The 27,945-nt window shown below is 40.4% G+C and overlaps 3 protein-coding genes and 1 long non-coding RNA gene across 4 annotated transcripts in view; 2 read left to right on the top strand and 2 right to left on the bottom strand.

The window, feature by feature from the left end:
- The first annotated feature begins 1,197 nt into the window (after positions 1–1,197).
- Positions 1,198–2,679, top strand: LOC134219071 (uncharacterized). The gene is made up of 2 exons (XR_009981483.1): positions 1,198–2,338; positions 2,416–2,679. It is a non-coding gene; the product is annotated as an uncharacterized LOC134219071 (long non-coding RNA).
- Positions 2,680–4,136: 1,457 nt separating this feature from the next.
- LOC134227588 (arrestin domain-containing protein 17-like) overlaps positions 4,137–27,945 on the top strand; it is a 32,954-nt gene continuing 9,145 nt past the window's right edge. The window contains exon 1 of the mRNA XM_062709176.1: positions 4,137–4,322. The gene's annotated coding sequence lies outside the window, so the exon portion shown is untranslated. The remainder of the gene's footprint in view (positions 4,323–27,945) is intronic.
- Positions 16,467–18,043, bottom strand: LOC134220329 (arrestin domain-containing protein 2-like). Its single transcript, XM_062699348.1, has 3 exons — positions 17,512–18,043; positions 17,275–17,454; positions 16,467–17,218 (listed from the first exon to the last, which is right to left on the bottom strand). The coding sequence occupies exons 1-3, from the start codon at positions 17,624–17,626 to the stop codon at positions 16,506–16,508; spliced, it is 1,008 nt and encodes a 335-aa protein (XP_062555332.1). The 5' UTR covers positions 17,627–18,043; the 3' UTR covers positions 16,467–16,505.
- LOC134221450 (uncharacterized) lies at positions 25,226–26,718 on the bottom strand. The gene is made up of 4 exons (XM_062700640.1): positions 26,570–26,718; positions 25,875–26,512; positions 25,329–25,702; positions 25,226–25,273 (listed from the first exon to the last, which is right to left on the bottom strand). Exons 2-4 carry the CDS (start codon positions 26,488–26,490, stop codon positions 25,226–25,228), a joined length of 1,038 nt encoding a protein of 345 aa, XP_062556624.1. The 5' UTR covers positions 26,491–26,512; positions 26,570–26,718.

Raw genomic sequence — 27,945 nt, forward strand, 5'->3', positions numbered from 1 at the left:
GCTGGCCTAAGGGTCGTGTTATTGGAGTAAAACGCGGAAAGGACAATCAAGTAAGGTCAGCTGTAATTCAAACTTCGACCGGCATTTACGAGCGCCCTGCAACGAAGATCGCTGTACTAGATGTTCGTCGCGAAGAACAGGTAGGCCAGGTTTCTGGCTTACCCGGGGGGGATTGTCACGACCCCTCGGTCGGCGCAACTCACTAGGGCGCTCTCATAGGATCGAATCATGGTTCTCTTTCGAAGTTCGAACCAGAAGGATGCCAAGTAGAATGACAAAGAGGAGAGAAAACGTGCGATACAAGCGAGTGAAAGTGACATGCAAAATTTTCTTAAAATTAGTGAAATCTAACTTTAAGGTATCAGTTTCAAGCTACTAGTTTCAAATGAATTAAAACTAAATGAGTTTTTTATACTTATCTACAGATAGTTCGACACAGTAGCATAATATAACCTTGAATTCTGATAGAAATAGAAACAAGACTACGGTCTGCTGAATTACATTGAGTAGGTGAATTTATAAACATTAGTGTACCACATTCTCACAAATGCTTTTCTAGGTTCTTGTAGTAATATACAAACGTACAGAACACCTTTGAATTTGAATGGCAATAGAGAACTTAACGTAAGTTGAAATGAGCGCTAATGACATGCCAAGCCTAAAATGTATATATATATTTTTAGGAATTTTTTAACCGTTTTCAATAAACGCCGTTAGGGAATCGGAATACTCTTGTTGCCTTCTTCTTGTTGACAGGTGTCAACACTTAGCTTCAGTACTTCTAGTGGTAAATAGGGCCATCTAGAATGTTTGTAATACTAACTGCGTATATAGAGAAAATGCTAATAGAATATTAAGTTGTAAAGCAGGCCAAGTTCCAGTTGGAATAAATAGCCATTGAAGAATAAGAATTTTATAAAAAAACGAACTTGTAGAGAAGATGTTCAGTAAATTGTGATAAAAAAAAGTCACGCAGATTTGGCGCGGAATGGATTTCAATTCGCGCGGAAATTGCGCGGATTTGATTTTAGTCGGCGCGTATTTGGCGCTGAAAATATTTCAGGATCTACGTAACAACCCTGCATCTACAATAAATTGTCGCCCTGGAAAGCAAGAACTATCGAACGATCGCTATTTTTAATGCCGCTTACAAGGTGTTTTCCCCGGTAATTTTCCGCTGCCGTTTACCGATATTAAGCGAATTCGTGTGAAACTGTCAGGCAGGCGGATCTTCATAGTACGGCAAACCCTTCGAATATCTCTCATCACTTGCTAGTCTTTATGCACCAAGGTGAGTGATGTGCGGATCTGTCCGGAGAGAAAGCCAGCCCCTTTCAATCATGCCGGGAGCTGCTGCAAAGTGATATGTTCTTGTGAACGAATGCAGTACAAAAAACTGAAACGTGAAGTAATAAAAGTTGATCACAAAAGGTAATGCTTCTAACCAATTATTGCAATTGGGATAATCGCTGGCTGCCAAATTTTGAGTTAAACGAATGAATACAATTTGTCAAGTATTTTCCATTGAGTATTACGTTTATTTATATGTATAGATACCTTAGAGGTAGTGGACAAGTTCGCTCTGCTTTTGGGTGAACCTGGTATCCAGAAGGAGGCTAACGCCGGTAATAGATAGACCAATATCGCACTCTTCACCAAACAAATAAGCGGACCAAGTGCAGCACGATTTGAAGAGTTTAGGTTGTCGTCGAGGATGGAAAGAGGCAGCAGCTGAACGAGTTTGCTGGGAACACGTGTTGTTCATGAGATTTTATCTAATATCAATAAATACATAAAGTAATTTTGCGACAGATCTCATGTTCCCAAATATTAGATTCTTGTCCGATGGCTGGGCTGTGCATGCATCCACTTCCATGTTCTCCGCGTGTCTCTATTATAAAATCGTCTCTGGGTTACTGTAGCTTCGAGAAAGACCTCAAGCAAAGCGCAAATTGGTTGATGCGCAATGGTCGCGACGGCACACGTCGCCATAGAGCGTCGTTATGCTTTGATTAGGTACTGCACACGACCCCACTGCAAACAGCAGTGCTTCCTCGTCATCATCAAGTGCATTTCATCAACCATCTCAAGCAGCGATATAACTATAGGTACAGCACTGCGAGTGCTTCTCATGCGTTTCCCTCAACGATGCCAAGTCCGTGTGAACAACCGCTGAATGGCTATAAAAGTGTCACACCTCGATTGGGGCGGCATCATTCGGGTTGTTGCAGTGCGCTCTAGATAACGAGGCGAAAAGTGATAACAGTCGGATCAGAAGTTCGTGCCGAAGTAGAGAAGACCAGCCAATTGAAAATGCCGTGCAAGTGTTGTGGTAATGGTGAGTGTCGACATTGCTCTTGTCTGCCGTGGTTTAAATAATTTTAATATTTCAATATTTTCTTCCTTGCCGGATAGATTGCAAGTGCACCTCTGCCTGCGGACAGGGCAAATCCTGTGACGCCGGATGCAACTGCAACTGTGCCAGCAAAAAAGAAACAGGAAAAGACTGCTGTGAATCGGGAAGCTGCAAAAAGTGAAATAACAATTAGGTAGTTTTCTAATTGTCCCTAATCAAGTATGATTTGTGTAAGATATTCTAATTAATGCTTGAACAAGCAAGATTAGTGTAAGTTTTTGTAACGCTGGATCGGTCATAATAGAATAATTTCGACAAATTAAGGGTTACGAGCTGTTAATCTATCTCGAAAGAACAATCCAGAAACTACTACGAAGTATACTGTATTGGTATTGATGAAGTAGCATTTATCTAGGTTGATTCCGAACAAATCCTGATGACTGTTTTGTTGACCTACTGTCTGAAAATAAGCCTGCTGTCTAGTATGTATGAGGCCGAGATAGTCGGCCGCAACACAACTGCCCTGTAGCAGTCGGGTGACTTGAAGTCAGGACATCCAGGTCACATTAGAGCTTTTATGTTACAGCTCTGATCAGTTTATCGTTGTGAATGATGGAAATGTTGTCTGCGAACAGAGAGACAGAGTACCTTGTCTATGATTCTATATTTTACAAGCTTTACAAGTTCAGGGAATTGAAGTAGGTTGTGTTGTTCTCATGATCAAACACCCAACCAGAGGATGACACATATTAATACAGTTTTCCATAAAAACTGTGCAAAATCTGTATGAACTATAGTTAGAATACAGGCAGATTTTAATGATCATTGTACATATTGAAATCTCACAATTCTTCTTCTTCTTATTAGCATTCCATCTCCCACTGGGACTTTTCCGCTTCGCAGCTTAGTGTTCATTCTGTACTTCCACAATTATTAACTGCGAGGTTTCTAAGCCAAGGTACCATTTATGCATTCGTTTTCGTATATCATGAGGCCAAAACGATGATACTTCTATGTCTAGGGAAATGGAGACAATTTCCAATCCGAAAACTGCCTAGATCGGCACCAGGAATCGAACCCAGCCACCCTCAGCATAGTCTTTACTGTAGCCGCTCACAATTCTGTATTATTTCTTTATATCTTATCTGTATGAAAAGATTACTTTTAGTTATTAAAACCTTGCAGAATTTGTATATGTCTCGATTTTATACAGAACTGTAAGATTCAGAATCTCCGTCTTCGAACAGAGGTAGTACAGAACAGAGACGTTGTTTATAGATAGAGACCCGCGCAGAGTGAAGCCGAAAGTACCAAACGAACCGTGTCGAACGCGGTACCAAACGAGCAAAGTGAACAAACATTATCGATCGGTGCTAAATGCGAGATAAGTATTGTATCAACATTATATAAAATATGAAAAAGTTTTAAAAGCTAATTAAATCAAGCTGTTTTTGGAGTTCTTATACCAAGTTTATTACTGCATTTTATCATATTTGTCGTTGCATTATATGGCAATGGTGCTGAACGAGGCAGGATATATGGTTGGAGCAAACGAAATAACTGCTCATACTGAGAGTCACTTCAAGTTCTCACAAAATTTTTATGTTGCCAATCTCACAGGATATTTTTGTCTGCTGGCCGTGAAGCCAGAATTGCTTTTATTCTCTCCCCGTGTCTCTATAATATATTATAATAACATCGTCTCTGGTACAGACAAAACATTCAACACCTAACATGAGACAACGGAGACAACGGACAAGACAGAACACAGCAACCATTGCGCACGGACGGCTGCTGCTAAATTTTCCTGTCAGGTTTTAACGTGTGATTCCGCTGATTTTTGTTTTTTAATCTATTGACAATTGTAAAAAGTGTTTTTTTTAATATTATGTGTATTAGGACAGTGATGTAGTGCCCTTGCTGGATCCAGTTTTATTTGATGCAACAGACCTGCAATGAAATTCCGGTGAGAGGTTCCAATTTTAACACTTTGCTATTCTGTTCAGTCATTGGCGTAACTACAGGGGGGCTAGAGGGGGCTATAGCCCCACCTAGAACTAAATTAGCCCCCCTAGAATTTTTGCCACTTTGCATGAATATTGTACTTATCTAGCTCTCTGATGATATATAGGCGTAACTGCCAGGAATGAGTTCTCTTCATTCACATATCTCTCTCTACGAAACATTGAATCTATTTTAACAAATTTTCGAACTTCGAACAATTGTTATATCTTACGATAGGAATGTTAAACACGAAAAATAGTACTGTTCCTTGATTCTCCAGCGCCAGATATCATTACTTTAGGAAATTGGAGTAGGAATAGTGGTTCCATGCTGGTGCAATGCTGATTGAATAAATAATAGAAGCAACAGACTAAGAAAACAAATACAATTTCTAAAATTTTGATTGGATAAAGAAAGTTCTAGTTGTATACTGAACTGTCTGTATGGTCTTAATATTGACACAGCATAAAATGTTGGACACATTGTTTAAGGAATACAGGGTGGTTAGCTTATCGGCATATTTCTAAAAAATCCTGATTTAAAATTGGTTTTCTCAGCAAGTATTTAATCTTTAAATATTTTAAAGTTTTTACAGAGCTTTGCGAATATATTTAATAAAACCTAGCGTGTTCATAGTTCTTAAAGATGCATGGCCTTTCTGAAATAATTATCAAAAGAATCCTTTCGAAAAAGTATGAGCCAAATACTGAAATCAATAAGAGATTCCAGAAAGGGAAAATCTTGAGTTTTCAAGAAAAGGTAATAATAATTTAAATGAGAAAGAAATTGGATTTTTTTTTTCGGATGGATAAAACTCTACAGGCGTCTTACTACCCAACAAACAATTTATGTTGAATAAGCTTGTTTTTAGCTGAACAAGCCAAATTGTGGCGAAATCAGCATCCAATGCTTGTTGGGTTTCTAATCGCATAAAGTTTTTCTGGAATCTGATGACAGTTACTCGTCACTCACACTCAACCTCCTGTGAAATGATGGTTCTGAGACGAAAAGACAATGCGCATTTCCAATTACAGGCAAAATCAGAATTTTGAAAAAAAAATTCTTTTGTCTACTCTGACATCAACGTTAGATGATTTGCCATGGAGAAAAAAATTTGAAGTATGTTCATCTCGGCTCAACCTCATCTAGTGTATCTGAGAAAACCCGATTTGTTTTCAATAATGTTCCTTTCCAATTACAAACAGAAATAAAATCTGAATTTTGAAAGGAAATATCACTTGACTGCTACTGACGCCAACGTCTCTGCAGCGTTGCTTTCCGACGAGCGTTTGTGATTCTGATACTGACGGAAACTTCCTTCAGTACCGCGGGAATGCAACCGACGCCATTGTTTGTTTCCCCCCTTTCTTTTCATAAAATGCTGGTCCTGAAAAGAGTCGATTTTCAATTCACAATGCGTCTTTCGTATCACTCACAGCAATCAAACGTTAATCCGAACCTTGTGTTTAAAATTCACTGCTGCTGCTGTCCAACGGCCGCTCAATGATTTTCAGCTAAGACGCTAAGAATAAAAGTTCGGCACCGCCACTGATATCCTGAGACCGCAAACGACGCCTAAGAAGAACAGATTTTCTTTCCACAAAGCACTTCTAATCACTGATAGAAGCGAAACGATAGTCTAAGCATTGCGCGGATATTTCTCTTGAGTACTGCTACTTTCGGTGACGGCCGCGCATTCTAATCCATTGTTTTTAATAGTTGGGGAAAATCTAAAAGAGTTCGTCGATCGATTGATACCAAAATCTCGAAAATCGGTACTTTTCGTGAAGGTCTCAAATTTGAATATGCATATCTTCGCAAAGGACGTAATCATACGTCAAAAATTAGCCCCCCTAGAATTTTTCGTTAGTTACGCCAATGTGTTCAGTTATCTGTAGATTGTGTAACTCTGCAATTTTTAGGATCAAATATATTAATCGTATTATTGGGCGTTTTATATTATTGGCTTGTTATTTCAAAAAGTAGTAAAATCTTTATGGCACCTGCTTTCTACCTATTCTTTCTCTAAAGTGGGGGTGTTAAAAATAATATGCTCAATGTTATCATTTCGCCTTTGTTAGGCATGTTGAAAAGGTGAAATTATGCTCGTTTTTTCATTGAAAAAAAAAAATCCAGCATTTTTGACATAGATTGGACTTAGAAGTATGCAGGGGATTAGATACTAAAATCAGATTTGTGGAGATGCAGAGATATCCTTGGTCTCTATTAGCAACAATTACTACACACTAACATTCCCTTCCTATTCCAACTGAAATGTGCACTTTGGTAAATGCACATTTGGTAAATCCCATTTGGATCAAAGTGCAAATTTGCACCAGTTCAGATCAATCACGGAGTAGCAACCATTGATATGTACAGTCAGTCTAAGCTAAGCTAAGCTAAAGCTAAAGCTAGCATGAGACAACGGACAAGATATTTACGGACAACGCTCTACGAAAATTGTTCTCCTTACCAGGGTGGTAATCGAACCCACACTTCATCAGTGTACGAAGCGATCCAGCGCATTATTGTGGCAGTTTTTTGTCCCGTGGCCATACACCAAACATGTAGTTGCCTTATTGGGTCAGAAGGAAGAAGGAAGAAAGCAGGGGGAAATGATGAAGGAAAACGAAAAAATAAAGAACAAAGACAGAAGAAAGAAGGAATAAGAGAAAACGTAAAAGGAATAAAGAAGAAGGAAGAAGATAAAACGAAGAAGGAAGAGAGGGGAAGAGGAAAACAAGAACAAGGAAGAAGGTAGAAAAAAGAAGGAATAATAAGAAAGAAGAAGGGAGGAGGGAGAAAGGATATGGAAGAAGAAAGAAGATGAAGGAAGAAGGAAGAGAAAAAGGAGAAAGGAAAATGGAAGAAGAAAGAAGAAGAAAAGAAAGAAGGGAGAGGAAAACAATAATAAAGAAGAAGCAGGAAACGAAAGAAATAGAAAGTAGGGAGGAAGAAATGAGAAGGAAGAAGAAAAAAGGAGAAGAAAGGAGAAAAAGGAGAAGGAAGAAAGAAGAAGGAAGTAGGAGGGGAAAGAAATAAGAAACAGAGGACAAAGAAAATGAAGAAGTGAGAAAGAAGTAAAAAGGAGATGGAAGAGTGTAAAAAGAACATATAAAAAGGTAGAAAGGAAGAAGAAGGAAGGATGGAGAAGGGAGCAGAAAGGGAATAATAGATAAAGGAAGAAGGAAGAAAGAAGAAGGAAGGGGAAAAGGAAGAACAAAGAAAACAGGAGTAAATGATAAAATGAAAAAAAGAAAAGAGGAAAAAATGAAGAAAGGAGAAAGAAGAAAGAAGAAGAAAGAAAATAGAAAAAAGAAGGAAGAATAGAAGAAAGAAGAGAAAAACAAGAATAAGGAAAAATGAAGAAGGTAGATAGAAGAAAGAAAAGGAAGAAAGAAGAAAGACGGAGTGAGAAGGAAGAAGAAAGGGGGAAAGGGAGTAAGGAAGAAAAAGAAAGAAAGCAGAAGGAAGAAGGAATAGGAAAGGGAAGAAAGAAAGACAAACAGAAAGAAGGGAGAAAGGATCAGGAAGAAGCAAGAAACAAGGAAGAAGAAGGAAAAAGGAAGATGGAAGATGGAGGAAAAAGGAAGGAAAAAGGAAGAAAGATGAAGAAGAGAAAAAGAAGAAAGAAGAAGGAAGTAGGAAAAAGGAAGAATGAATAAGGAAGGAAGAAGGAAGGGGGAATTGACGAGAATTGAAAAAGAAAAAATAATAAGAATGAAGGTAAAAGGAAAAAGAAAGAAGGATGAAAGCAGGAAAAAAGAAGAGAGAAGAAAGAAGCGAAAAAAACAAGTGAGATGATAAAAGAAGAAGAAAAGACAGAAAACAAATGGGTGATGATAAAAAGGAGAAGGAAGGGTAAAAATGTGGAAGGAAGAAGGAAGAAAGAGGAGGATAAAAGAGAATGAAAAGGATAAAAAAGAAGGCAGAGAAAAGAAAGAAGAAGGAAGGAGGAAGATGAAAGATAGAAGTAAGAAGAACGATGAAAGATAAAAGTGGGGAAAAGGAAAGAAGAAATAAAGAAGGAGAATGAAGGAAGATGAAAGAAGGGAGAACAAAGAATAAAGAAGAAAGAAGAAAGAAAGAGAAAAGAAGAGAACAGCAAGAAGGAAGAAAGAAGAGGGAAAACTGAGAAGGAGGAAGGAAGAAATAGGAAGAAAAAAGAATAAATAACGGAGAAGGATGATAGAAGTTAGAAGAAGGAAAAAGAAAGAAGAAAAAAGGAAGAAGGAAGTTGGAACTCCACGCCGCCGCCGCTGACAGTTTTTGGCACGCCGCCGCCGCCGACAATTTACCATCGGCGCGCCGCCGTTCGAAATTTGACACGCCGCTGATCTATAATTTTCTACGCCGATTCAAATTCAAAAGTCCGCACACACTTAACTCATTTCACCGTATTCGGTAAATTTTACCGAAATCTCAACAGCAGAACTGTTCGGTAATTTATTTTACAGATTTTTTGTAATTTTTTCCATTGCTCAACTGTCAAAATCACCGAGAATCAGTTGAATTATTTACCGAGCAGTTCTGCTGTTGAGATTTCGGTAAAATTTTACCGAATTCGGCGATTTATTTTAAGTGTGCAGAATTTCCCGATATATATCCACAACTTATCACGTTGAAACTCCATTGATTTTTTCCTAGAATACCAATGATTGCCTTGAAAAAACTAAGAAGAACTTCGAGTGCAAATTCCGAAGGATTTCTCGTTGAAACAGAATTTTTGAACGGAGAAGATTCGTTAGCCAGAAGCCGATTTGGCCGGAAGCCAAATATTGTTTGGCCAAGTATGTCATTTGACTGAACAAATCACTTAGCCGAAGCCCATCTAGCCTCAGAGTTTTTCGCCGAAAATGTCATTTGGTCGAAAGGTGGTACATACGGTCGAAAACCGACATTTTCTATGGCTGAAAAAAAACCATTGGTCGAAATGGTCGTTGGACAGAAAGGGCCATTTGGCCAAAATGAACATCTGGCCAAAAGTGTCAGAGGGTTTTGCAGAAAGGTCATATTCGTGCCATCATATGCGACACAAAGCGATGGGTATCCAGTTAGCATGCGAACAAAGGCGTTTGACATCGTATCCATTGTACTTGTTATACAAGACCTTCATGCAACTGAAAGGCACGGGGAAGCTTTCAATAAATGTAGAAATGATGATAGAACACTTAGTTGAAAAACAGCCCATGTTTCAGATAGAATATATAATCATTGTAGAAGAAGACAATGCGCTGAAAGAAGGCAATGCTTTCTTTGAATGAACGCATTTAGTCAGTAAAAGGCGAAGTGGGAAGATAATGCTTTCTTTAAATGAATAAGTTTGCTCGGGATGATGAACGCGTCTGCCCGGTTTAAAGTAAAGGAATGAACGCATCTGTTCGGTATAAGTCGATGGTAGGAGATAATGCCTTCTTTAGATGACGGCATCGCCCCGTATTAAGGAAAAGGAAGTGATAATGCCTCCTCAAATGAAAAAAAAAGTTTTCAATTGGAATTGCCGTTTAAGATTCTACCTTTTTAAACAATACAGCCGTTGTTCGACTATTTTAGAACAAAAATTACCTTGGGAAACACTGTAACCTTATTATGTTCATAATAAAGCAACACATTTTGGAGGACGAAGAACATCTAATTTTATAATTCTACTAAAGGATACTCAGCTGATAATCTTCAATAAGACACTCTTAAACGTATCTTTGAACACTGCTTTTTTCGGACGCATACAGTCGATTGCGGAGATGTGTTTACAAGAGGTACTTTATTTTCGGGGAAATTGCATTCGGAGAATTGGTATTTGGGGAATTGTCGCACAAAGCAAATGCCATTTTCGGCTAAATGATTTATTCGGCAAAACGACATTTTCGACCAAACGATCATTTCGGCCAAATGGCAGTTTCAGCCTAAAGGCCTACTAGGGCGAACAACTTTGTTGGCTAAATTTTGGTCAAAACATTTTCGACCTATCGACCGTTTTGGACAAACGCTCTGTCAAATTCCCAATGGAATTCGGCTTACCGTGTTATTCGGCCAAGTGGTATTCGAACAAATGGCTTTTCGCCGAATTACTTTCGACCAAACGATGAAAAGTACCATTTGTCGAAAAGGTGTTTGGTCGAATAAACCATTAGACCAAAACCCATCTGGTCGAAAATGTCATTTAGCCGAAATGGACATACGACCGAAAAAGTCATTTGGCCAAATAGGTCATTTGACCGAAAATATCGTACGCCGAAATGGTCCTTTGATCGAAAAGGTCATTCGCCGAAATGGTCATCTGACTGAAAGCCCATTTGGTCGTATGATCCATTCGGACAAATGACCCTTTCTGTCAAACGACGATTACGACCAAACAGCATTTTCAGCCAAAGGACCATTTCGGCTAAACAACCTGTTAGGGACAACGGCTTCTCCAACCGATTGTCGCTTTGAACAAATGGAAGTTTTTATCAAACTGTTTTTCATTTAATAACCGCTTCTCCCGAATTTTTTTTCCGTCGAATGATTTTCGGTCAAACGAACCTTTCCCAGTTTTTAGTACAGTCAAACCTCCATGAGTCGATATTGAAGGGACCATCGACTTATAGAAATATCGAGATGTGGAAAAGAAAATCCGAAGAAAACTGTTTGAAGGGACCATCGCAGTAAGCCAGAAAATATTTTTTAATATGGCGCAATTTGCTTCCATGAGTCGATATCGAGTCATAGAACATCGACTCATGGAGGTTTGACTGTAACTTTCCGTAGAATTTTCAAAGAATTTCCTATGAGCAAAACAAATAATTTCCCCTAGAAAACCAAAGAAATTCGTTCATAACTCCGAAAAACCAAACCAAAAAATTTAAAAACTGAATAATAAACTTCTGAAAAAGTTTAGTGGAAATCCTGGAAAATTCTTCGTGGAAGTTTCAAAAAATATTCCATATAGAAATAAAAACACGCAAAGTCCATTGAATTCTATGGAACTTCCGAACAGTTTTCCACGGAAACTCTGAAGAATTTCCTGTGAAATTTCAGAGCAAATTCCATAGATTTTCTAGTGAAAACTCCTTAAAGTTTTCCGCGCATCTTCTGCAGAATTTTCTATGTATATTTTGTATAATGTCCAACATAAATTCTGATAAACTTACCGTGGATATTCTGAAAATATTTCTGCAGAAATTTAAATCAATTTCTCGTAGAAATTAGGAAGAATTTCTCGCAATGAATAATTTTCCGTGCGAATTCCAAAGAGATTTCAAATAATTCTCGAAATTTCAAAGTAATTTCCGTGAAAATTTGGAAAACAATTTTCAAATGAATATTCTGCAAGAACTTTTGAATTTTGTAGGGTATTCCTCAGACCACTTCCGCTTAATGTCTTGAAAATATCACATAAAAAAATAAAAAATTAATGCAATAATAAAATTGTCACGCCGATTCACGCCACCACCGCCGGCCAAAATTCTGACAAATGCCGTCGCTGACGATTTTTGGACCGGCGCACATCTCTAGGAAGAAAGAAGAAAAAAGTAGGAAGAAGAATTATGAAACAAGGAAAAATAAAGAGGAACGAAGGAATAGAGAATATGGAACTTGAAAAAAGATGGAATAACGAAAAAAAAAGAACGAAGATGAAAGAAGGAATAAGGATCATTTTTTTACTTTTCAAAACTAATTTCTTATTTCTCGCGTCTCTTATTTCCAGGGAATTAATATTCGAGCAACGCATAACAATGTACCCTTTGTCAACAAAGCTTGTTACTGACAAACGCACCTCGCAACAAGCCTTTATCAGGACATGAACACAATATGACAAGAATCACTTGCCTTGTATGATTAGATATTTTCGATGCTATTTTTGTAATCAGAGTTAGATTTTCGAATATTTCCATAAAAGCCGAAACTACGATAATAAAACCGAAATTTGCTGTATAGATAATGCAAAACAATGGGATGAATTATCGTTTTAATAAAGAATATATAAAAAACGGGATGAATTGTCTTCTTTTTTGTTGCTGGCAAAAAAATTTCGGTACTTTGCCATTATTATCTCCAACAAAAACAAAGCTTTGTCTTTACAATGTTATGAAAACTCATATGTGAATATGTACGTTATGTGGAAGATATTGATTTGGAAAATGTATTGGAGGTAACCACTTTCCCTTCGATGGGACTCGAACCCATGACCCTACAGTACGCTAGACTGGTGCTTTAACCAACTAAGCTACGAAGGACCTCCGTCGGCCTTCGCAACCTAGCGGCTACTGAACGAGCTCGAGATTCCCAAATTGGACGCATAGTCAAATCACTCGCAATCCATTTCTCAAGCCAATACTTCCACATGTGTATTGTAAATTAACGTCCAAGTCGGGTGGTTTAATCCCCGGAAATAGGCAATTACCTTTGATTGAACTGAACTTGAGTTGCGTGCTCTTGCCTACGCAATGCGGTCGGGTCTGAGCTTGACGACCGACTGGCAAATAGCTTACACAACCTCACTTGGTCAGTACCGTTGCTGATGAAGAATGTGTATAGCCGCCAGACATTCTAAATACTCACGCTCCTCTAATGTGGACGTGTACAATACACATGTGGAAGTATTGGCTTGAGAAATGGATTGCGAGTGATTTGACTATGCGTCCAATTTGGGAATCTCGAGCTCGTTCAGTAGCCGCTAGGTTGCGAAGGCCGACGGAGGTCCTTCGTAGCTTAGTTGGTTAAAGCACTAGTCTAGCGTACTGTAGGGTCATGGGTTCGAGTCCCATCGAAGGGAAAGTGGTTACCTCCAATACATTTTCCAAATCAATATCTTCCACATAACATACATATTCACATATGAGTTTTCATAACAATGTAAATTAACGTCCAAGTCGGGTGGTTTAATCCCCGGAAATAGGCAATTATCTTTGATTGAACTGAACTTGAGTTGCGTGCTCTTGCCTACGCAATGCGGTCGGGTCTGAGCTTGACGATCGACTGGCAAATAGCTTACACAACCTCACTTGGTCAGTACCGTTGCTGATGAAGAATGTGTATAGCCGCCAGACATTCTAAATACTCACGCTCCTCTAATGTGGACGTGTACAATACACATGTGGAAGTATTGGCTTGAGAAATGGATTGCGAGTGATTTGACTATGCGTCCAATTTGGGAATCTCGAGCTCGTTCAGTAGCCACTAGGTTGCGAAGGCCGACGGAGGTCCTTCGTAGCTTAGTTGGTTAAAGCACCAGTCTAGCGTACTTTAGGGTCATGGGTTCGAGTCCCATCGAAGGGAAAGTGGTTACCTCCAATACATTTTCCAAATCAATATCTTCCACATAACGTACATATTCACATATGAGTTTTCATAACATTGTAAATTAACGTCCAAGTCGGGTGGTTTAATCCCCGGAAATAGGCAATTACCTTTGATTGAACCAAAGCTTTGTCGTTGGTTCTCTTTTGTCGCTCGTTTTGTAAGCGCATTCAGGGAATCACCCTGCTTATTTCACAATCCACTTCTCACTTTTCACAATCCACTTCTCACTTCTCTGTGAGAAGTGGATTGTGAAATAAGCAGGGAATCAATTTTCTTTGGATCTCACTTCTTGTTTCGCAATTCTGAGTTCACCTTCTACCACTCTGTGCTTCTACTTTTTGCTTTATACTTTTTACATTTTACTTTTCATTTTCACTTTTTATTTTTTACTTTTCGCTTTTCACTTTTTACTTTTTTATTTTAAAAAGAGTTATTCCAACATTTTCAAATTTTATTACAAAACTTTCTACTGAAAATAACTGGACGATTGGACAAATCAAGCACCCAAAAGATATTCAATTTGCAAAAAAAGCTAACCACGATGGTTATTCGGATTCTGATGGATTTTCCGCAAACGGGACCTTTAAGTGGTCTTGTTGTGTAGGGGTTATCACACCTATCTAGAGAGTAGGAGGTTGAGGGTTCGAGTCCCTCCAAGACACGTGGATTCTTTTTCGCAAATTTCATATCAATTTGTCCATTTCGAAACATGTGCTGTGCAGCCAAGATCATTTTTTGATTTTCGTACGCCCGAGTTGCCGAATAATAGTAAATAATTGTCATTTTCTTAATTTTATCAACGATTCGTTTTACAAACGATTTTTTTGTTTGTACTCGTAATCTGAGGTGAAATTTTTCAACTATTCGGCCAAACGACCCGTCAAGCCAAACGGTAAATGGGCAAATGACCTGACACCTTTTGAAAGATTGGGGTATTGTTTGAATATTTTTGATCTGCCTTTAAAAAATTTATTGTTGCGATTTGCAAAAGGAACAACAATGTTTCGTCATCGGATGCATCCAGCATTTTTTTGTGTATAAGTTTTGATACCATATAACAAAGTCCACTTCAAGGTGCCGTATTGCTTAATATTAAACAGTGGTACAAAATTGATATGAATAGTCTACACGATATTTAGATAATAAAATTGAAAATCAATGATCAATTGTGTTGAAAAGAAGAAAGAATAAGTTACTGGGAAATAGAAGCATCGTCATAGCATGTCTCGACTACGGGTGTGATTAAGGAATTCAACAAAGAAAGTTTGATTGGTGTAGCTGTGGGTGGATCACAATTCTGCGTGGTGGGACACCAACATTCAAGTATTTCTCCCTCTGCATTGGTGGGACGCCCAAAGGAAGAAAAGTGTTATTGTTCATCGGAATGATCACAATGAATTATTGGCAGTGGCTGATTTTATACCCGCCGCAGCCACATCCAGGCGCTACAGTATATGCACAAAATAGCCAGCAAGAGTTAACCGCCAGAAATTTGTATGGCGAAAGACATCTAACGCTGGTTTTCTCAAAATTAGGAACTTTTCATGAAAAACTATTTGGTACCGGTTATGAGGGATGGTGTCCGCTACTACGCCTACCAAATATTTTTTCGATTAAAGAGCTTAATTTTGAGAAATCGAACCTTAGATGCCTTTCGCCATACTGATTTCAGAAAGTTAACTCCTAGTGTGCCGCTGTAAGCACGCTCAAAGCAGTCGATTCATTCTGTGTGGTTAAACGCCCGCATTCAAGAATTTCTTGTTTAGCGTTGATGGGATACCCGCAAGAAGAATGGAGTTATTATTAATCACAAGTCCGCGTGGTGGTATTATACACAGTAAAATAGATTTGTGTTCAAAAAGAGTAGATGTAGGATATAGATAGTGGAATATATAGATGAGCGAAGATAAATCCTCTGTCTCCAAACGAGCTGTCAAACGTGTCTCCAAACGAGCATGACGTCACGATTTCAATGGAAACGTTAAGGGCTGTGACGTCATATGCGCGTGTGCACGAGCAAAAAAATCGACTCAGCCATGCTTTCGCTCATCTATAGATTCTACTATCTATAATGTAGGAGTAGTAGTCTTCTTCTTCTTCTTCTGTCGTGGACGTTCGAAACGCTGTCCACTTTTGATGAAGGGCCAGTTGCTGCGACTATATGCCCTGAGTAGTAGTCATAATTTGTAATATTATTTAACTTGTTATTGGCACATGACAGATCATTGCAACCATGATAGGTACACATAGTCAGTCAATCCTAGCTTCCTCACGAGGTGAGTTGCGAATGCAAGCAATGCAACATGATGGGTGATTGATTTGTGAGATGTTGAATTGCCCAACTATGATGTAATTGCATATAATTATGTCTGATTACTGAGGATTATAGAGAAAAGTTGTTTAAGATAGCAGGGGATTATGAACTTGGCACACCCTTTCAAACCCAGCCATCATTGGCAAAAAAGTGAGATTAAAAACGAAGGATCGGTAACATTGTGCTTTACGCATTGTAAGAAAATTTTCTGATGATGAAAATGGAAGAAAAGATTTCAAAATCCAAACTCTTTGGAACTTCAAACAGTAGAATTAATAGGAGAGCGAATAGATTTCACTTTCAGTTTTCAAAACATAACCTTACATTAGATCTTGAATAGATTGGTTGAATACGATACAATGCAACATCTCAAGTCAGTAAAAAGTTTATGTAGTAAAAGAATTTGGTTTTTATTGGTCTAGGGGAGAGCGAACGAAACACGTTATTTTTTATAAAGGCCACTTTCGAGGTTTTGGAAGATAAAAAACGATTATTTATGAAAATGTGAACTTGAGCAAATTAATTGTATTATCTTAGAAAGCAAACCCCTTAATCATCCCGCATCCAAACGTGCACCGACTCCCCATCGGAAAGTTCTGCATCACGTTCGGGGATTGTGCCGACCACAATCGGAACAGAAATCACGGCATGCCGTTCCTGCAGAAGACACGAATCTATCTCCAGTGCCACTTTCAGTTCGTAGGTTATTTTGATTACTTTCGCGAAAGAACTGGTCGGCTGTACCCAAGGCACTTGAAGGTTATCCTCCGCCAGGACACCCCCGTCCGGAAGTGTGATACCCGGTGAAACGTTCCTGCTGACAACCACGCTTTCGATCCGCTGCCGAGTTTTCGGCCAACGGGCGTTGAATGTTGTCTGTTGGATCAATACGGTGGTCACTTTGCGGATTTTTACGGGGCGTCTGCTGCTGACTTGTATCAGTGCGGGAATAATCTGACCGGGTACGAAACCGTTGGTCGGAACTTGGACCGAAAGCACTAGCGACCCTGACGGGAGACATGGCCAACAACCTAACGATTTCGTGTGCTCAGCTTTGATGGGTAGAAGTATTTCCCTGTTAAGATCAAGTTGACGAATGACTCCAAGGCTAATCGTATGCACCTTCGATGGCTTCCAAGGCCGCTCCAAAGTTGCCGTTAGGGAGTATCGGATGTGACCGTTGGTGCTGTTGTATGACGATGGAATCGTCTCTGGCAAAGGGCAGGCGAATCCGTAGGTGTACCCTCCCGCTGGCATAAAATCTGAAACAAAAATAAGTTTCACAGTACATTTTCGAAACAACCATCCTTTGAGCAACCATTGACTTGACAAAGAATTAATTCTGATTGTAAGTAGCGCTCCTTTCCAGTGTAGGTAACGTTCGATGACTCATCGTTCACTTGAAACAAAAATTGCTCGAAATTTAGGAACCGTCCATGGCCATTGATTGGTTCGCTCCACTCGGTTCGACCAATTCCACTAAGCGTGAGCTTCAGTCCTGCAACAATTTTCGATTATCGCACCATTGACACAAACTTCGATCGAACAATCTTACGTGAAACTTTGATGGTTTTGGTTAGAATCACAATCACTTCGCCGACCACTTCCTGACCGGGATTGAAACATCCGTCGGTTCCACTGGTGAGAACAATGTCCACTTTGATAGTCATCGCGACTGAACGGAATGTGTTTGGCGAGAGAATTTCACATTTTCACATCCTCTAAGGACTGCACGTGGTCCTTGTTGAAGAAGAAGACGTCGATGATGGTGATGCTGTTGGTACTGCTTCTGTGGGTTGGCGCCAGTCGGTCTTGTTCTGATGCTGTTATGCGGTACATTCGGTTGCCCCTGTGCCACTGTGCAGTTCGTAACCAACAGTATGCAGAACGTGTTCTTTTCTTTATAGGAGATGTTTCCCAGCGAGGACATTTAAATGGAAAACGGGTCGAAGTAAATACAATGCATAGTGTCGCGTTTTGGGCTAGCATAATTTGGAGATGCATTTTATCTTATGGTTGGCAAAGCGAATGCTTTGTTCACGGTTGCGCATTAGAAGAGACAATACGACCGATACCATACTAGAGAGATTATTCACCTAAGACAAGTATTGGCCATTCTTTATTTACAGCATAAATGGTTCTGATGTTTTCCATATTACTCAATATTAAAATCTTTCAAAGCACGAATATGTAAGTATGTTGTATAGTAAGCTTAATATTTAAGCAAACTGTAGACATCAACGAATTCACTTGTCATAACAGTAAGTAATATCCCATTTAATTTCATCACATGATTATAACTATACAGACACGCATCACACGATCTCAACAGTACGGCCGTCTTCATTGTCTAGTGTTTGACTCGACTCGAAGACGACTAGGGCTAGGTAATATTTATTTAATACAAGATATATCTTATTTTACTATCGTGTTTAATTATATCTTATCGATTATTACACCAGGTATGAACTTGAAGAGACAGGAGCTACCATTGCTTTGATCTTTATTGAACAGCCGGTACAAATTATTTTATAACCACCCGCCTTATTTAACATTTCTCTACTATCCGTAGCGGAGCCTAACAATGTCTTAAGTTGATTACTACTGCTGGAGAATACTAAATCTATGCCGAATTTCCTTAGTCGATTGCGTAGCTGGTTCGCGATGTGTTGATCATATAGGGGATCGAGACTATCTTCTGCAGTTCGTCTTTCGGTGTCAGCGTTTTTAGTTCGTTCGTCGTAGGTTCCTTTTTTTCTTGTGATTGCTTGTATAATCCTATTCTTGCATCTATTGATCTTTACTTTTTCCAAAATGTGTTTGTTGTAGAATGATGTAAAGCTGCCATTCATGTTGATTCGATGTGCCGATTGGTAGACTTCCTGTACGGTTGCATTTGTTTACTTGATGTCCAGTTGATCAAAGAAAGTTAACATTACTTTTTCTTCTCGTGGGTAAATTTCCTTGCAAGTTTTAGATACATCTTTACTGTTCCTCGCTACGCTCTATCCGTCCTTTGTGTTAGTCGCCGATCCTCCAAATGGTTCCCAGCGTACTCCACTGGAACGTTTGGGAACAACGCCTCTAAATCAAATGATACCATGATGTCCCCTTCTCCGATAGGTGGCTACTGGGGGTTAGGGACAAAAGGTCGAAAGACATAAAGTCGAAAGGACAAAACGTCGAAAGACAAAAGGTCGAAGGGACAAATGGTCGAAAAGGACAAAAGGTCGAAAGGGGCAAAAGGTCGAACGGGACAAAAGGTCGAAAGGACAAAAGGTCGGAAGAAACAAAACATCAATTAGATCAAAATTACACAATTTTTAACAATTGATTAAATTCCATTCACTGAGTACAACTAATAGATGGATGTTCGGGTTTTCTAAATATCACATCGATCTGTCATAATGGCGCACGCCGCACATCAAATACATCAATGCGCGCGCCAGCGGCGTGCCCTATTTTGACAGATTGAAGTGACATTTAGAAAACTTTGATATCCATTTATTATTTGCACTCATTCAATGCATTTTATTTATTGTTAAAAATAGTAAAAATTAAAAGGGCAATATTGTTTCATAGTAATTTCTCCTTCTTTGAAAATGGCTCATTCTTCAACTTTGATTAACAAGATGAGTGTGTTATTATTTCTGCTTGAAGTTAAATGCATAGCACAAACACCCAACTTGTTATCAACTTGTTCTTGATCGAAATTTTGTCCCTTTCGATGTTTTGTCTTTTTCGTCCTTTTGTCGTTTTGGCCTTTTGTCTTTTTCGACCTTTCGAACCTTTCGACCTTCTGTTACTTTCGACGTTTTGTCTTTTCGACCTTTTGTCCTTTCGACCTTTTGTCTTCTTGTCTTTCGATTTTTTGTCCTTTCGACCTTTTGTCATAGATTCGGCTACTGGGTGTTAACAACTGTCCTGCTGGAGAACACTTTCGGCCACTGTCTATCGTAACACTGGCAAAACACTTTTTTTACCAAGGGTAACCCCTTTGGCACGGCAAATGCTGGGAAAAGTGTACCATTGGCGTATCTGAAGGAATAAAATAGACCCCATATCGCGGTCCTTTGCCTCTTACCCAGCAACTCCTACCTGGCCAGGCTACGAGCAACCTTAGGGAAGATCGGGTAACCAACCCCGGTGGGATTTATGGTCGTATGCTGCCAGGGAAGGGGGGATTTGCTCTTACTGAGAGTCTGTTCTCCATGTCAGGATCAGCTCACAACAGCGTCTATTCTCTTTGTTAGGGGCGGCTGATCATCGTCCGAGTGCCAGTGAGGGACTCTAAGTGAAACTGTGCACCATGGTCCACCGGGAATAAGGAAGAATGATCCTCCGGAAATTTAGGGGGTTTAGTGTCAGGCCCTGCAGGCCAGCCTATAAAAAACATACGCAACGAACAATCAACAAGAGAGTACGGACCGAAACCATCGGCGAAAACCACTGCGACGAAAAGGGACTAGCGATTAGAAACTGCGGCAACACACACGAACTGGGAACAGTCTTCATAGTGATGGGCGATATGCAAAGGCGCGTGATCGGGTGGTAGTCGATTAATGAGAGAATGTGCAGGTTGAGGATCAAAGGCCGGCTCTTCAACTTTAGCATAATCAACGTCCATAGCTCACTCTCCGGAAGCACTGATGACGATACATACTGATGATGAGTACGACAGCTGCCCAAGCCACGACGTCAAAATCATCATAGGAGATTTGAACGCTCAGGTTGGCCAAGAGGATGAGTTTATTGCGACTATTGGGAAGTTCAGCGCTCACCGGCTGTCGAACGAAAACGGCCTACGACTAATTGATTTCGCCGCCTCCATTCCCCAATCGCAGCACCTACTTCCAACATAGCCTTCCGTATCGGTACACCTGGAGATCACCACTGCATACATAATCACAAATCGACCACGTTCTGATTGACGGAAGAAATGGAGTGCGAAGAGATGGAACAGCAAGTTCTATCAGAAGCTCAACGCATCCCGCAAAGGCTTCGTGCCGCGATCCGAAATGTGCAGGGATAAGGATGGGAGCATCTTGACGGACGAACGTGTGGTGATCGAAAGGTGGAAGCAGCACTACGAGGAACATTTGAGTGGCGCTGAGAGTACAGGCAGTGAAAGTCAAGGCAGCGGAGCAGATGACTACGTCAGTTCAGCGGATGATGGAAGCCAACCAGCCGCCACCTTGAGGGAAGTTAAGGATACCATCCAACAGCTAAAGACCAATAACACGGATACAAATTTCATCCATTTGAATAAAAAATATTCATGTTTGTTTGCAAACAGATAACTATGTTCAAATCAAACATATTTAATTTAAAAACAAAATAAAATATCTGTTTGTATTATGCATGCACTAGTGAGCAGCCCCTCGCTAGCTCTTTCAGATGTAAACAAAACCTTGGAAGCTGCACCAAAGCAGCAGCAAAGGAGCGGAAGCATATTTTTCCATGCTTCTAAATTGTTGATGAGAATGATTTTAGGTACGAAAGGTAAGTAAATGAAGTATGAACGTGGTGCATATGTGAAATCTGGTACGCTAATGCTACCAGAATATGAATATTGGTAGAATTATAGAGAAATATTGTTAGCGGCCGAACCAAAACAATAATATGTATGTTTGCTTTAAACAATCCGCTTATTGAAACAACTGTAAATCTATATTTGATTCAAACATAATTTACGTTTGTTTTGATTGCGACAATATGTTTGTTCATAACCATATTTATGTTTGATGCCAGAACAAACTGAGATTTTGTTTGATTTTACCTAAAATATGTTTGAGTCTACCGTAAATTTTTCTGCGTGAAAGCAGCTTGTAAGGATGGTATCGGAGCTGAGCTCAAGATGGGCCCGAAAAAGCTAGCCACTTGCCTGCACAAACTGATAGTCAGAATCTAGGAAACTGAACAGCTACCGGAGGAGTGGAAGGAAGGGGTTATATGCCCCATCTACAAGAAAGGCGACAAGCTGGAGTGTGAGAACTTTCGAGCGATCACCATCCTTAATGCCGCCTACAAAGCGATATCCCAGATCATCTTCCGTCGTCTGTCACCATTAGTGAATGAGTTCGTGGGAAGTTATAAAGCCGGCTTCGTTGACGGCCACTCGCCAACGAACCAGATCTTTACTGTACGGCAAATCCTTCAAAAATGCCGTGAATACCAGGTCCCAACGCACCATCTGTTCATTGATTTTGTTGGTGATCAAGTAACCCATGATTATTGTGGTAACCTCAGTCCAGAAGTTCTCTCCAAAATACGGACAATAAAACACAATCTGTTTTTCAGATAATATCCAACAATATATGTTTATTTATATATCCCTTTCTTTTCATCCCCCATATCCAGGCCCGTATTGCCCTTTCTTATAATTTCTCGCCCAGTGTCGGACTTAGGCACCACATCTCCCCTTTAATCAAATTAAGTATCAAAGTTGGTAATCATTAAATCTAGTCGGCGGTTTGCGAGTTCTCTGTTTCCTGTTTATCGACTCCTGAACTGATGTTCTAACTGTTGCTGCCTCATTTTCGAAACCGGCGAAATCCTCCTCTGAAGTGTCGTCACTTACTTCTTGGATCATAGCTCGCTGAATATCATCCTTTGGAGTTTCTGTAACGTCTGTAGAAACTTGTGCTGGTTCTGGTACTTTCTTTAAATGGGAAACGTTTCGGTCGTACGATTTCCCGCTTTCCAAATCCTCAATTGTTACTCGTGGTCCGGAACGATCTACTACCTTGTACTCTTTTTGACCAAATGTTGTTTGGAGCTTATTGCCAGGCAAGAGGTTCTGCATCAATACGGTGTCTCCGAGATCAATCGACGATTTCCGTGCTCTTCTACGTATATCCTCATTTTCCTTCCCCTTATCCTTTAACAAACGATCTCTGTCTGCAACATCCGAAAAAGATGGCGCCGTCTCGATGTCCTGAAAAGCTGGGATTTTGGATCTGATTGTCCTGCCGTAGAGGAGTTCGGTTGGAGTGCGGCCTGTCGTTGAATGCGGTGTGGTGTAGTACATCACTAAGTACTCTTGTAGATCTTGGACCCAATTCCTACCAAGGGCATTACTGATTTGCAGTCGTTTTAGTAGTGACCTATTCTGCCTTTCTACCAGCCCATTTTCCTGGGGCCAATATGGTGTCGAGTGGTTCAAGTGTATGCCATGCTTCCGGCTGTATTCTCGAGTTCAATGCCAACAAATTGTTTTGCATTGTCTAACGTAATCGTTCGTGGGTAACCTAAACGAGTGAAGATGCTGTTCAACCTTGTAACCGTTTCTTTAGCCGTGATCTTGTGCATAATCTCAACTTCTTTGTAACGACTATAGTAGTCGATAACCACCAGTAAGTATACACCACTTGGCATTGGTCCCAAGAAATCGATGGCTATATCGACCCATGGTTTGCACGGCAATTGCCGCCGAAGCATTGGTTCAGGTTTGTTTGGAATTGAGACTAAACGACATCCTTCACAATTTACAACGCGACTGGTAACTTCGCGATCCATCCCAGGCCACCAAACTCGATCCCTTAGGCGACGTTTCATGACGGATTCGCCAGGGTGCCCTTCGTGAGCCAAATCCAACATTCTTGACCGCAACTTCAGCGGCACGACTAGTTTGTCGCCACGGACAATCACATTTCCTACCAACCCCAACTCGCTTTTGAACGGTGCGTATGGTTTGACTTCTGGTGTATCCCACAAGCCCAAGTATAGACACTTTTTTACCGCAGCTAGAATTGGATCTGTTTCCGTTGACTCCTCAAGCTCTTCGATGTCGATCGCTGCTGATTCTAGAATCGCTAGGACCATAAACTTATTCTCAGCGTCGAAATCCTCACATACATTTTCAACCACTAGTCGCGATAACGGGTCCGCAATATTACTCGAACCCTTGCGATACTTTACGGTGAAAGAAAACGATTGCAAACGGAGCACCCATCTTTCTATTCTTGAGCACGGTCGAGAAGTCGGTTTGAATATTGCTTCCAACGGCTTGTGGTCCGTTTCCAGCTCGAAAGTGCGGCCCAACAGGTAGCACGAAAAACGCTCCACTGCCCAAACCAACGCGAGAGCTTCCTTCTCGGTTTGGCAGTATCTGCGTTCAGTTGGTGTTAGACTTTTGCTCGCATATGCAATCGGACGAGGATCATCATCTGTTGTACCCTCAAACTGAAGCAGAACGGCTCCAAGAGCCACTGGTGAAGCGTCGGCGATAACACGCGTTCTTAGAGAGTTATCAAAGAATCTTAGGAGTTTGACATTAGCAATCATTTTAATTAGTTTTTCAAATGCTTGTCGTTGGTCTTCTCCCCAAGAAAATTTCACCCCAGAATGCGTAAGTTCTCGTAGAGGCGCAGTTGTGGTCGCTAGGTCTGGTAGGAAACGTCCTATATAAGTCACTAGACCAAGAAAGCTTCGCAACTCTTCTTGATTGATGGGGGGCGAAACTTTGTCAGTGCTTCGATCTTTTTACTCGATGGTAGTATACCCTCCGATGAAATGGTATGACCCAAAAAATCCAATGTCGTAACCTTGAATATACATTTGTCCTTGTTCAACAGTACCCCATAATCACGGAGTGTAGACAGTACAACTTTTAGAGCTTCATCGTGTTTCTCTTCAGTTTCCGTAAAGAAAAAATGTCATCAATGAAGTTGACAGCAAATTTACTGCAGCGGCTAAGGATCTGCTCAAGAATCCGCTGGAATATCTCCGGTGCAATAACTATACCGTACATGAGTCGTTTATATCGAAATAAACCAATGTGCGTGATAAACGTTGTAATGTACCGGCTGCTTTCATCTAATTCGACTTGGTGAAAAGCCTCTTTTATGTCTAGCCTACTAAAAAAGTTTGCTGACGTGAATCTGGGAAGAAAATCCTCAATAGTTGGCATCATGTGTCTTTCTCTGAGGATTGCCGCGTTTGCTCTACGCATGTCTACGCATAGGCGTAAGTCGCCGTTGTCTTTTACCACTGTAACTAACGGGGACACCATTGGCAACCCCTTCAACCGGTTCAATGATGTCATTGGCAAGTAAGGATTTTAATTTCTCTTCTATTCTGGTCGTAAGCGCAATAGGTGGCCTTCAGGGATGTTGACAAACTGGGTTGACCGTGGGATCGATGGAATACTAACCTTGATACCTTTCATTTTAGGGAAACAATATTTGGAGGTCATTTCAAGCGACGCCACTCCATGTGAACTAGGCATGCCAATGACCAACACCCCAAATCTGTAGCAGTTGCACGACCTAGTAAACATTGTTGTTCACACCTTTAACAACGTAGAACGTTGTTTCCTGAAATTAATATTATTCAAATAGGACTAACTTCAAGAACTATTTTTATCTTTACCTTCTCATAAACCTGCCCTGCGTCTACAATTTTCACCAGGGTTTCAAATTTACCCAGTACAGTTAATGGTTTTGCCTGATCACCGTACGGCAAGAAAACCTCATCACATTCCTTTTGTTGGTTCCAGACCTTGGCTGAATTGGCTTTCAGATATTCCCAAGACTTCTCATCGACTATATTCTTTTTGCATCCTGAATCAACTAGAACTTGCAGCAGAACGCCTCCGACATCTAGCCATAGTAACTCGTCTCCATCACTGATTTGGAATATGAAGTTTTGACTTGTGCTCTCATTACATTTATCTTCGTCACGTTTGTAAACTTCAATTTCACGAACCCGCTCGGGTTGGAATCGTTTCCCGCCACGAGTCGTACCTACGTATTTCCGTTTCGATGTTAGAATGGTGCGGCACTGAGTTGCGAAGTGCCCTATTCGCTTACATTTATTGCACTCTTTACCGCGAGCAGGACAGGAAATGTCTGTCGCAAAATGCCCTCTACGCCCACACCGTGTGCACTCTTTTGAGTGAATGAATTCTATTTATACCTTCGAATGGTTCATAGGTAGTCGAAGGATTTGCAGAAGTAGCGGCATGAATGCTCATCGATTCGGCCTGCTGTTTCACCGATTCGTAGGTTGTTACAATCTTCGTGACATCATCAATACTCAACGAATCACGTTGCAGTAGCTGCTCCTTCAGCTGAGTGGGCGCAAAAAGGATCACTTTGTCGATCACGCTAATTGATCTGCTTTCCTCAGTTGATTTCCCAAAATCGCATTTGTTCGCCTGGTCATGACAGCGGAGCATAAACTTCTCAAGAGATTCTTCAGGGTTCGGTTTCAATAGCCAAAACCGGTTCCGTTCGAACGTATCGTGTTGCTTCGGTGAAAAGTACGAATCTAATTTCTCTAATGCAACAGCGTACGGATCAATCGATTTCTCTGCATCTTCTTCTACATCGGCACCCGGTATTGATGCGAATACCTCCTGGAGGTCTGGTCCGCCCTTCGCTAGTAGAATGTTTCGTATGCGTGTCTTGTTCGTCTCATTGGTGGCGGATACTATGTAGCCGAAGTTCCTTTTATACTTTATCCACTCATCACGCACGATATTTCTTGAGAGGGACTTAAATTTGAACTGCGGAATATCCCACTTTTCCATCGCCGGAAATGTTTTAGAGATCCTAAAAGTTTCCTCTTTTTATTTATTGTTATTTGCATCGTGATTTCAATCAACTTACCAATCGGTTACAATTTGTCAATATTATTATTTCTTTCACTGACAGTCAGTAAAGCTTTTGCTTCCAATCTGCTTTGCGTTGGATTAAACAGTCACTTCGAAATGGTATCAAACTCACTGCTCTTAATAGGCTCTACGTTTCAGTAGATAGTTTTGCTTCCGAGCCGTCACTTTCAAATGACCTACAACTCGCTGACTGGCAGCCGCCGCTCTCTGGTGGCTTTTATAGCTGTTCTTTGCAGCTACTACCCTTTGGTAGTGTAGTATCGACTCTACCGCTCTTGTAGCTAATCTGGTAGCCTTCGTTTCCGCTGCGATACAGCAGCTACTACAGGTGTAGTTTAGTGTATACTCCTGAGAACCAAACAAAAGATAACCTCAATTCACGCCATAATCAAACAAATAAAATTTCCCCGTTTTCCCTATTTAAAATGTTTTTCCTTCGGTCTTACCTTTATTCTTCCACGGCACGCTCACCCTCGTCGCCAAATGTGGTAACCTCAGTCCAGAAGTTCTCTCCAAAATACGGACAATAAAACACAATCTGTTTTTCAGATAATATCCAACAATATATGTTTATTTATATATCCCTTTCTTTTCATCCCCCATATCCAGGCCCGTATTGCCCTTTCTTATAATTTCTCGCCCAGTGTCGGACTTAGGCACCACAATTATCATAGAAACGGAAGTTTGTTATAGGCCTAAATAAAATTTTCATTCCATTACTAACAGTTAAACCCATCAGACCTAGTTTTTACTCTGCACGGGCCCCGGAAAACTCTGTTATGGGCCCCGGAAAACTGAGAGTTCAAGGTTCATTGTTGAGCTCGAAAGAAGTAGTTTTACTTAGCTCCTAGAAAAGAAACGAAAATGATTTCTGGTGGTAGAAGCGGTGGATCGGAGGACACTACGAGCAATTCAAGTTCATCAGGATCAAGGACAGGAGGTTCTTCGGATCAGAGAACAGTTCGTGTAGTAAGCGGAAGCAGTGTAGCTCTAGCGATCGAAAAGCTCAAAGGCCGGGATAATTACGTTTCGTGGGCCTTCGCCATGAAGATGACTCTAATACGGGAAGGTACTTGGTGCGCAGTGATGCCGAAGCAAGGTGAAGTTGTAGATGAAGAAGTCCAGATGAGAGCACTATCAACGATATGTCTAGGCATCGAAAAAGTGAACTACAGTCTGGTGATGGATGCGAAGAACGCGCAAGAAGCATGGAACAAACTCAAAACTGCTTTTCAAGACGATGGCATTTATCGAAGAATTGGACTGTTGCAGCAACTAACTACTATACGTCTTGAAAATTTTGATAGTACGGAAGCTTACGTAGATGCTTTATTTTCGACAAGTCACAAGTTGGCAGAAATTAATTTTCCT

The sequence above is a fragment of the Armigeres subalbatus genome, chromosome 3 (assembly GCF_024139115.2).
Source record: "Armigeres subalbatus isolate Guangzhou_Male chromosome 3, GZ_Asu_2, whole genome shotgun sequence".
NCBI classification, from domain to species: domain Eukaryota; kingdom Metazoa; phylum Arthropoda; class Insecta; order Diptera; family Culicidae; genus Armigeres; species Armigeres subalbatus.

Excerpts from the sequence above, each read along its gene's own strand:
- LOC134220329 (XM_062699348.1), bottom strand. The coding sequence starts at position 17,626 with ATGACTATCAAAGTGGACATTGTTCTCACCAGTGGAACCGACGGATGT. Across the intron at positions 17,455-17,511 it reads CAAAACCATCAAAGTTTCAC|GACTGAAGCTCACGCTTAGT; the intron begins GTAAGATTGTTC and ends AAATTGTTGCAG. Across the intron at positions 17,219-17,274 it reads AATTCTTTGTCAAGTCAATG|ATTTTATGCCAGCGGGAGGG; the intron begins GTTGCTCAAAGG and ends TTTTTGTTTCAG.
- LOC134221450 (XM_062700640.1), bottom strand. The coding sequence starts at position 26,490 with ATGGAAAAGTGGGATATTCCGCAGTTCAAATTTAAGTCCCTCTCAAGA. Across the intron at positions 25,703-25,874 it reads TACCTATGAACCATTCGAAG|GTACGACTCGTGGCGGGAAA; the intron begins GTATAAATAGAA and ends GGAAATACGTAG. Across the intron at positions 25,274-25,328 it reads CAGGGCAGGTTTATGAGAAG|GAAACAACGTTCTACGTTGT; the intron begins GTAAAGATAAAA and ends TATTAATTTCAG.